The 10,000-nt window shown below is 51.4% G+C and overlaps 1 protein-coding gene across 1 annotated transcript in view; it reads right to left on the bottom strand.

The window, feature by feature from the left end:
• The window catches only part of LOC308148192 (protein unc-13 homolog A-like), a gene marked incomplete at its 5' end in the record, with an annotated part of 37,030 nt that overhangs the window by 5,442 nt on the left and 21,588 nt on the right, over nt 1-10,000 (bottom strand). The window contains 12 exon segments of the mRNA XM_080521637.1: nt 280-336; nt 460-583; nt 1,240-1,383; nt 1,461-1,549; nt 2,105-2,182; nt 2,760-2,837; nt 4,205-4,348; nt 5,028-5,124; nt 5,195-5,321; nt 6,658-6,743; nt 7,669-7,796; nt 7,877-8,011. Of these exon segments, the coding sequence (XP_080377763.1) occupies nt 280-336; nt 460-583; nt 1,240-1,383; nt 1,461-1,549; nt 2,105-2,182; nt 2,760-2,837; nt 4,205-4,348; nt 5,028-5,124; nt 5,195-5,321; nt 6,658-6,743; nt 7,669-7,796; nt 7,877-8,011 (1,287 nt within the window).

The raw sequence follows: 10,000 nt of genomic DNA, 5'->3' as shown, positions 1-10,000 counted from the left end.
GTCCGTCCATCCATCCGTCCGTCCGTCCGTCCATCCATCCATCCATCCATCCGTCCATCCGTCCATCCATCCATCCGTCCGTCCGTCCGTCCGTCCGTCCATCCGTCCGTCCGTCCATCCATCCATCCATCCATCCATCCGTCCATCCATCCATCCATCCGTCCATCCATCCATCCATCCATCCATCCATCCGTCCATCCGTCCATCCGTCCATCCATCCATCCATCCGTCCATCCGTCCATCTGTCCATCCATCCATCCGTCCCTGTGACGTCCTCACCTTCAGTTTGGACAACTGTCCCAACTCTTTAGCAGCGTTGAAGATCATCTGGGTTCCCTGTGGACGAGACACGTCACATGAAGACAGAAGGAGTCTGGGACAGGACGGGGGGACGGGGGGGGGGGCACTGTGGAGCAGAGCAGGTTAAAGGTCAAAGGTCAAAGGTCAAAGGTCACGCACCGTCTGGTCGGTCAGAGTTGGAAGCACGATGGTTTTCTCCATGGTGTTCATCACCAGCTTCCACAGTTCCTTCAGAACCCGCTTCAGAACCGTCTTCTCACAGATCTTAGCAAACAATGACAAGCTGCACACACACACACACACACACACACACACACACACACACACACACACACACACACGTATTTCAGTCCACTCATATAAATATGTGATGTTCTTGTTCTTGTTTCTTTAAAACCACAAAATGCAGCACTATTCTTTAAACGCTGTTAAACACGTTAAACACGTTAAACACGTTAAACACATTAAACACGTTAAACACGTTAAACACGTTAAACACATTAAACACGTTAAACACCTTAAACACGTTAAACACGTTAAACACGTTAAACACGTTAAACACGTTAAACATATTAAACACGTTAAACACGTTAAACACGTTAAACACATTAAACACATTAAACACGTTAAACACGTTAAACACTAACCCTCTAATGACGACGTTCTCCAATGTGAACATTGAGTTTTGCTACGTGTTGAAATAAAACCTCATTAAGGTGAGTTGCAGTGATGAACCCGTGTTACCATGTAGGAATAGCTTGTTAGCATATAGCTTCAGGTGTGGACGTCCTGACAGGACGTTGTCCTCAGAGCACATGTCTTTGTCTTAGTGGACGTTAAACCGTCACGGTGAGACGGGGACGGGGACACCGTCTCTGGTCCAGTACGTCCTGCTCTGACGCTTCCATCTACAAGTGTCATGAAATGCGTGCTACATACTTGCTGTCCAGGAAGTCCATGATGGGCTGCAGGACGTTGTCGGCCTCCTGCACCACGCTGCCATTGGCCGGGACCGTCTGACCTTTGACCTGGGCCAGGATGTCCCCCATTTGTCTGACGTTATCCTCGATCTGGGGCTGGAAGCTGTGGCCACATCCAAAACACACCAGATGAGCAGAGAGCAGGGAGCTGCCCGGCGGGAATCGAACCGGCAACCCCACCTGACGGCGAAGATGCGGCTCAGGTCGTCCATGACGTTGTTCAGTTTTATCTGCAGCTCCTTCAGGAAGTCGCTGGCCTCCAGGTTGAGCTGTGAGGAGGGACACTGGTGAGCAGAGCCACACAGAACCCACAAGGCAGCAGTAGCAGTAGCAGTAGCAGTAGCAGTAGCAGTAGCAGCAGTAGCAGTAGTAGCAGTAGCAGTAGCAGTAGCAGCAGTAGCAGTAGTAGCAGTAGCAGTAGCAGTAGCAGTAGCAGTAGCAGCAGTAGCAGTAGTAGCAGTAGCAGTAGCAGTAGCAGCAGTAGCAGTAGCAGTAGCAGTAGCACTAGCAGCAGTAGCAGTAGCAGTAGTAGCAGTAGCAGTAATAGCAGTAGCAGTAGTAGCAGTAGCAGTAGCAGTAGCAGTAGCAGTAGCAGTGGCAGCAGTAACAGTAGCAGTAGCAGTAGCAGTAGCAGTAGCAGTAGCAGTAGTAGCAGTAGCAGTAGCAGTAGCAGTAGCAGTAGCAGTAGCAGTAGCAGTAGCAGTGGCAGCAGTAGCAGTAGCAGTAGCAGTAGCAGTAGCAGTAGCAGTAGCAGTAGCAGTGGCAGCAGTAGCAGTAGCAGTAGCAGTAGCAGTAGCAGTAGCAGTAGAGGCACATGGACTCACGTCTTTTCCTCCCATGGCCTCGAACATCTTCTCCAGCTGGACTCGGAGCTGCTGGATGTTGTTGATGATGATGCAGGGCTGAGAAGAGACATTTTTGTCAAAGAGGATTTGTCCTCACATGATGGACACAAGATGGACACATGATGGACACAAGATGGACACAAGATGGACACATGATGGACACAAGATGGACAGAAGATGGACACAAGATGGACACATGATGGACAGAAGATGGACGCAAGATGGACACATGATGGACACATGATGGACACAAGATGGACACATGATGGACACAAGATGGACACAAGATGGACACATGATGGACACATGATGGACACAAGATGGACACAAGATGGACACATGATGGACACATGATGGACACAAGATGGACACATGATGGACACAAGATGGACACATGATGGACAGAAGATGGACACATGATGGACACATGATGGACACAAGATGGACACAAGATGGACACATGATGGACACAAGATGGACACAAGATGGACACAAGATGGACAGAAGATGGACACAAGATGGACACATGATGGACACAAGATGGACACATGATGGACACATGATGGACACAAGATGGACACATGATGGACACAGGACTGACACAGGGACGTCCGGTCTGCAGAGGAACACATACCACTTTGTCTTTCTTCACGTGGTTGGGGAAGTCCTTGGCGATGATGTCAGCATACGACAGCAGGACGTTTCCGATGGTCTGAGAAGGAAAGGAAAGGTTCTAAAGACACGAGGAGGACGAGGTTCTCCACTGAGAGGTTCAGGCTCATCTTGTACTGTTAGAACACTGGAACTGAAACTGACTCCTACATGTTTGGATTCAGCAGCACTCACTTTAAAGACAAGCTGGTAAATGACAGACTTGGGGTTAGGGTTGGTTTAGGGTTGAGGGTTGGGTTAGGTTAGGGTAGAGGGTTGAGGGTTGGGTTAGGTTAGGGTAGAGGGTTGGGTTAGGTTAGGGTTAGGGTAGGGGTTAAGGGTTAGGGTAGAGGGTTGAGGGTTGAGGGTTGGGTTAGGGTAGAGGGTAGGGGTTAAGGGTTAGGGTTGAGGGTTGGTTTAGGGTTGAGGGTTGGGTTAGGTTAGGGTAGAGGGTTGAGGGTTGGGTTAGGGTTAGGGTAGGGGTTAAGGGTTAGGGTAGAGGGTTGAGGGTTGGGTTAGGGGTTAAGGGTTAGGGTTGAGGGTTGGTTTAGGGTTGAGGGTTGGGTTAGGTTAGGGTAGAGGGTTGAGGGTTGGGTTAGGGTTAGGGTAGGGGTTAAGGGTTAAGGGTTAGGGTTAAGGGTTAAGGGTTGAGGGTTGGGTTAGGGTAGAGGGTTGGGTTAGGGTAGGGGTTAAGGGTTAAGGGTTAGGGTTGAGGGTTGGGTTAGGGTAGAGGGTTAAGGGTTAAGGGTTAGGGTTGAGGGTTGGGTTAGGGTAGAGGGTTAAGGGTTGGGTTAGGGTTGGGTTAGGGTTAGGGTAGGGGTTAAGGGTTAAGGGTTAGGGTTAAGGGTTGAGGGTTGGGTTAGGGTAGAGGGTTGGGTTAGGGTTAGGGTTGTGTTAGGGTTAAGGGTTGGGTTAGGGTAGGGTTAAGGGTTAGGGTTAGGGTTGTGTTAGGGTTAGGGTAGGGGTTAAGGGTTAAGGGTTAGGGTTGAGGGTTGGGTTAGGGTAGGGGTTCAGGGTTAAGGGTTAGGGTTAGGGTTGTGTTAGGGTTAGGGTAGGGGTTAAGGGTTAGGGTTAGGGTTGTGTTAGGGTTAGGGTAGGGGTTAAGGGTTAAGGGTTAGGGTTAGGGTTGTGTTAGGGTTAGGGTAGGGGTTAAGGGTTAAGGGTTAGGGTTGAGGGTTGGGTTAGGGTAGGGGTTCAGGGTTAAGGGTTAGGGTTAGGGTTGTGTTAGGGTTAGGGTAGGGGTTAAGGGTTAGGGTTAGGGTTGTGTTAGGGTTAGGGTAGGGGTAAAGGGTTAAGGGTTAGGGTTAGGGTTGTGTTAGGGTTAGGGTAGGGGTTAAGGGTTAAGGGTTAGGGTTGTGTTAGGGTTAGGGTAGGGGTTAAGGGTTAAGGGTTGGGTTAAGGGTTGAGGTCACAGTTGGCCGACGTCACCTTGGCGAATCTCTTCATGTAGTTGCCGACGATCTGAGGGTCGGGACACTCCAGCTTGCGGATGATTTCGAAGCTCTGGTTGAGCTGAGAGAAGACGTCGACCACCGAGCAGGAGAACAAGGCGTGCTCCGACGTGACCTGGAACTGCAGGACGAGCGCAAGGACAGTGAGACGACGTGACCTGGAACTGCAGGACGAGCGCGAGGACAGTGAGACGACCGAGCCTCTCCCTGAACAAGGTGCAGAGTTGGACGGGCTTCATGATGGACTTGGTGCTTCAGCAGACTTTTCTTTTCTCTCAGGCTCTTCTACCAAACACCTCTAACTTTCATCAGAACATTCTGGACGGTCCATCGTCTCACGTCACCAGGGACACACAGCATTCTGTCACATTTACTGTCTGAGCCGTGAGTCAGTCTGAGACAGACTCTCTGTCTCAGTCGGTCGGAGACAGACTCTCTGAGTTCCGTCAGTTCTCAGGACTCGACTACCTTGGATTAGTCAAAGGAAAAGACATTTTGATACGAATGGAGAACTAAGAAGTCCTTATAGGAAAGAAATGAACAGTCACATAGCAGACGAATGTAATAGAGACAGTTCGGGACGGACAGTCAAAGCGTGTCCTCACCAAAGACTCTGGACTGTCCTGCAGCAGGTTGTTTTAGCTTTGAGCCCCACGACTCTGCTTCTCTTTCTGTCCAAACATACTGAGAACTTCTCTTTCTAAACCTCGCAGGATGATTCTTAATGTGAACGTTTGACGGCGAGGGTCCGAGTCCCTGGACGTTTTCCTGATCTACAAGAAGACGAGACCCTCGGTTACCCCGTCTTTCTTGTCCCTCTCCAGAGCTCCGTGCAGGAAGTCCCGGGACACTTCCTCGTTCTCGTCCAGCCACATGACGACGAACGGCTCGAACCAGCTGAGGGAAGAGAGGAGGTGTGAATCCCCGGCTGAGCCTGCTGCCGAGGAGCCGCTGAGCAAACACTCACGCTGGATATTCAGGGACGTGCTTCTGGAAGGTGGCCAGCTCCTTGCAGTACTCGTTGTACAGCCACTTCACCTTGAAGTGCAGATTCATATAATCTGCACTTTTACACAGGCGGTTCTTCTCGTGTTCTGAAGATCAAAGAGACAAACAGCGTGAAAATATGATATTATAATCAACATTCAACAAGACGATGGAGGACAGAACCTGAATATGTCCCCTCACAACCCGCTGCAGGTCCCAGTGTCCCCGCAGTGTGGACAGAGTGGACAGTGAGGACAGTGTGGGCGGTGTGGACAGAGTGGACAGTGTGGACGGTGTGGACAGTGTGGATGGTGTGGACAGTGAGGACAGTGTGGGCGGTGTGGACAGTGTGGACGGTGTGGACAGTGTGGATGGTGTGGACAGTGAGGACAGTGTGGGCGGTGTGGACAGAGTGGACAGTGTGGACGGTGTGGACAGTGTGGATGGTGTGGACAGTGAGGACAGTGTGGACGGTGTGGACAGTGTGGATGGTGTGGACAGTGAGGACAGTGTGGACAATGTGGGCGGTGTGGACAGAGTGGACAGTGTGGACGGTGTGGACAGTGTGGATGGTGTGGACAGTGAGGACAGTGTGGATGGTGTGGACAGTGAGGACAGTGTGGACAGAGTGGACAGTGTGGACAGTGAGGACAGTGTGGACAGAGTGGTAGTCAGTAACCCTAACCCTAACATTCTCTGGAGGTGTGTTGTCCCAGAATACACCTTTTAATTTTAAATTAAAACGTCTGTCCAGTGTGTCTCAGGCTCCGCCCACCGCCAGCGAACCACCTTTGTCCTCCACATCACAGCTTTGAAGTGTGTCTTTCTCAAAGCTTCTGCGGCGCCACCTGGAGCACGTAGTCCGCTGGTTGGTAAGGGACATCGCAGAGATGGAGCGACAGGTCGAGAGGCGGGGCTACAGGTCGAGGGGCAGGGCTACAGGTCGAGGGGCGGGGCTACAGGCCTAGGGGCGGGGCTACAGGTCGAGGGGCAGGGCTACAGGTCGAGAGGCGGGGCTACAGGTCGAGGGGCAGGGCTACAGGTCGAGAGGCGGGGCTACATGTCGAGGGGCGGGGCTACAGGTCGAGGGGCAGGGCTACAGGTCGAGAGGCGGGGCTACAGGTCGAGGGGCGGGGCTACAGGTCGAGGGGCGGGGCCATGACATCGTTTTCAGCTAATGTGCGTCTCGTCCACTAATTCCTCTCATTAAAAACCCAAATGAAGACAATCAGATGTCTCCAGGCTCCTCCTCTTCCTGGCTGATTGGACAGACACCATGCAGGCACGTTAACGGCGGCGTGATGTGGGCGGGGCCTCAGTGTGGCGGCTGCAGGACACGTGTAGAGTTTGCTCGTTCTGTCTGTCCTCAGACGTCAGGACGTCTGTCCTCACTGCATGCAGTCTAGAAGAAGACTAATCCAGTCCAAGTGGAGGGACACTCACCCTCCATGGCGTACTTCATGTCCTGGGCGAACATGTTCCACATCACCTCGGCGCTGATCCTGCCCACGTTGAGCTCCTGGGGGAACCTGCAGGACGGAGGAGGAAGATGCTCTAAAGTCTGGATTAGAGGAGGAAGATGCTCTATAATCTGGATTAGAGGAGGAAGATGCTCTCTAATCTGGATAAGAGGACGAAGAGGCTCTATAATCTGGATTAGAGGAGGAAGAGGCTCTATAATCTGGATTAGAGGACAAAGAGGCTCTATAATCTGGATTAGAGGGGAAGAGGCTCTATAATCTGGATTAGAGGAGGAAGAGGCTCTATAATCTGGATTAGAGGAGGAAGAGGCTCTATAATCTGGATTAGAGGACGAAGAGGCTCTATAATCTGGATTAGAGGAAGAGGCTATATAATCTGGATTAGAGGAGGAAGAGGCTCTATAATCTGGATTAGAGGGGAAGAGGCTCTATAATCTGGATTAGAGGAGGAAGAGGCTCTATAATCTGGATTAGAGGACGAAGAGGCTCTATAATCTGGATTAGAGGAGGAAGAGGCTCTATAATCTGGATTAGAGGATAAAGAGGCTCTATAATCTGGATTAGAGGATGAAGAGGCTCTATAATCTGGATTAGAGGAGGAAGATGCTCTATAATCTGGATTAGAGGACGAAGAGGCTCTATAATCTGGATTAGAGGAGGAAGAGGCTCTATAATCTGGATTAGAGGAGGAAGAGGCTCTATAATCTGGATTAGAGGATAAAGAGGCTCTATAATCTGGATTAGAGGATGAAGAGGCTCTATAATCTGGATTAGAGGAGGAAGATGCTCTATAATCTGGATTAGAGGATAAAGAGGCTCTATAATCTGGATTAGAGGATGAAGAGGCTCTATAATCTGGATTAGAGGAGGAAGAGGCTCTATAATCTGGATTAGAGGAGGGAGAGGCTCTCTAATCTGGAATAGAGGAGGAAGAGGCTCTCTAATCTGGATTAGAGGAGGAGGCGGTGCTCACTGGTTGAGGCAGGGCGTGTAGGAGTTCTTGTCCTCCTCGATGATGGACACGATGAGGGTGATGAGTTTGGACCAGAAGTCCAGGTTCTTGATGCTGGGACCCTGCTCGTCTGGGGGGACGGCTTTGGACTGTAACCATAGCGACAGCGGGTTGACAGAGGGGCGGGGCTCCGGCGGTCAGGGTCTTACCGGGCGGGTCCGGGTCTTACCGGGTCGGTCTGGTACTCGCGGTTGTACAGGTCGTGGCAGTTGTTGAAGATGTACTCGTAGGTGGAGTTGAGGCAGGCCTTCACACAGTCCTTCACCACCTGGCTGGCCCTGGGGGGGCTCTGCAGCTCCTGGACCTGGACCCAACACCACCCTCAGCACCACCCGCTGACCCCTCTGGGCCTGACGGAGGAACTGAGTTCTTCTCAGTGAAACTAAGAATGAAACTGTTCAAATCAACTGGATCCAGAATCTGATTCAACCTTCAACCTTTTTGCTCTTCAAATAAACTGCAGTTCTGCAGTAAAGCTTTATTGACGGTGTGCAGGACATGTGTCTCCAGGACATGTGTCTCCAGGACAACGTGTCTCCAGGACATGTGTCTCCAGGACATGTGTCTCCAGGACAACGTGTCTCCAGGACATGTGTCTCCCAGGACATGTGTCTCCAGGACAACGTGTCTCCGGGACAACGTGTCTCCGGGACATGTGTCTCCAGGACAACGTGTCTCCAGGACAACGTGTCTCTGGGACATGTGTCTCCAGGACATGTGTCTCCAGGACAACGTGTCTCCAGGACATGTGTCTCCAGGACAACGTGTCTCCAGGACAACGTGTCTCCGGGACATGTGTCTCCAGGACAACGTGTCTCCAGGACATGTGTCTCCAGGGACATGTGTCTCCAGGACAACGTGTCTCCGGGACATGTGTCTCCAGGACAACGTGTCTCCAGGACAACGTGTCTCTGGGACATGTGTCTCCAGGACATGTGTCTCCAGGACAACGTGTCTCCAGGACAACGTGTCTCCAGGGACATGTGTCTCCAGGACAACGTGTCTCCGGACAACGTGTCTCCAGGACATGTGTCCTCCAGGACAACGTGTCTCCAGGACATGTGTCTCCAGGACATGTGTCTCCAGGACAACGTGTCTCCAGGACATGTGTCTCCAGGACATGTGTCTCCAGGACAACGTGTCTCCGGGACAACGTGTCTCCGGGACATGTGTCTCCAGGACAACGTGTCTCCAGGACAACGTGTCTCTGGGACATGTGTCTCCAGGACAGTGTCTCCAGGACAACGTGTCTCCAGGACATGTGTCTCCAGGACAACGTGTCTCAGGACAACGTGTCTCCGGGACATGTGTCTCCAGGGACAACGTGTCTCCAGGACATGTGTCTCCAGGACATGTGTCTCCAGGACAACGTGTCTCCGGGACATGTGTCCTCCAGGGACAACGTGTCTCCAGGACAACGTGTCTCTGGGACATGTGTCTCCAGGACATGTGTCTCCAGGACAACGTGTCTCCAGGACAACGTGTCTCCAGGACATGTGTCTCCAGGACATGTGTCTCCAGGACAACGTGTCTCCGGGACATGTGTCTCCAGGACAACGTGTCTCTGGGACATGTGTCTCCAGGACATGTGTCTCCAGGACAACGTGTCTCCAGGACAACGTGTCCTCCAGGACATGTGTCTCCAGGACAACGTGTCTCCAGGACAACGTGTCTCCGGGACATGTGTCTCCAGGACAACGTGTCTCCAGGACAACGTGTCTCCGGGACATGTGTCCTCCAGGACAACGTGTCTCCAGGACAACGTGTCTCAGGAACTTTTCCAACATGATTCTGATGGAGGAAAAACGTGTTTGTGGGTAAACAGTTTTCTGAGAGGAGCTTGTTTAGGATGATGTGAGGAGTTTAGTCCGGTTCTCTAGGGCCTCAGGCTGCTAGGAAAGGAAGGATGGAAAGGAAAGGAAGGAAAGGAAAGGAAAGGAAAGGAAAGGAAAGGAAAGGAAAGGAAAGGAAAGGAAAGGAAAGGAAAGGAAGGAAAGGAAAGGAAGGAAAGGAAAGGAAGGGAAGGAAAGGATGGAAAGGAAAGGATGGAAAGGAAAGATGGAAAGGAAAGAAAGGAAAGGAAAGAAGGAAAGGAAAGGAAGGAAAGGAAAGGAAGGAAAGGAAAGGATGGAAAGGAAGGATGGAAAGGAAAGGTGGAAAGTGGAAAGGAAAGAAAGGAAAGGAAAGGAAGGAAAGGAAAGGAAGGAAAGGAAAGGAAGGAAAGGAAAGGAAGGAAAGGATGGAAAGGAAAGGATGGAAAGGAAAGATGGAAAGGAAAGAAAGGAAAGGAAAG

This window comes from Blennius ocellaris, assembly GCF_963422515.1.
Source record: "Blennius ocellaris genome assembly, contig: SCAFFOLD_207, whole genome shotgun sequence".
NCBI classification, from domain to species: Eukaryota; Metazoa; Chordata; class Actinopteri; order Blenniiformes; family Blenniidae; genus Blennius; species Blennius ocellaris.
The sequence above is the reverse complement of the archived record's forward strand: the minus strand, read 5'-3'. Positions and strand labels throughout refer to the sequence as shown.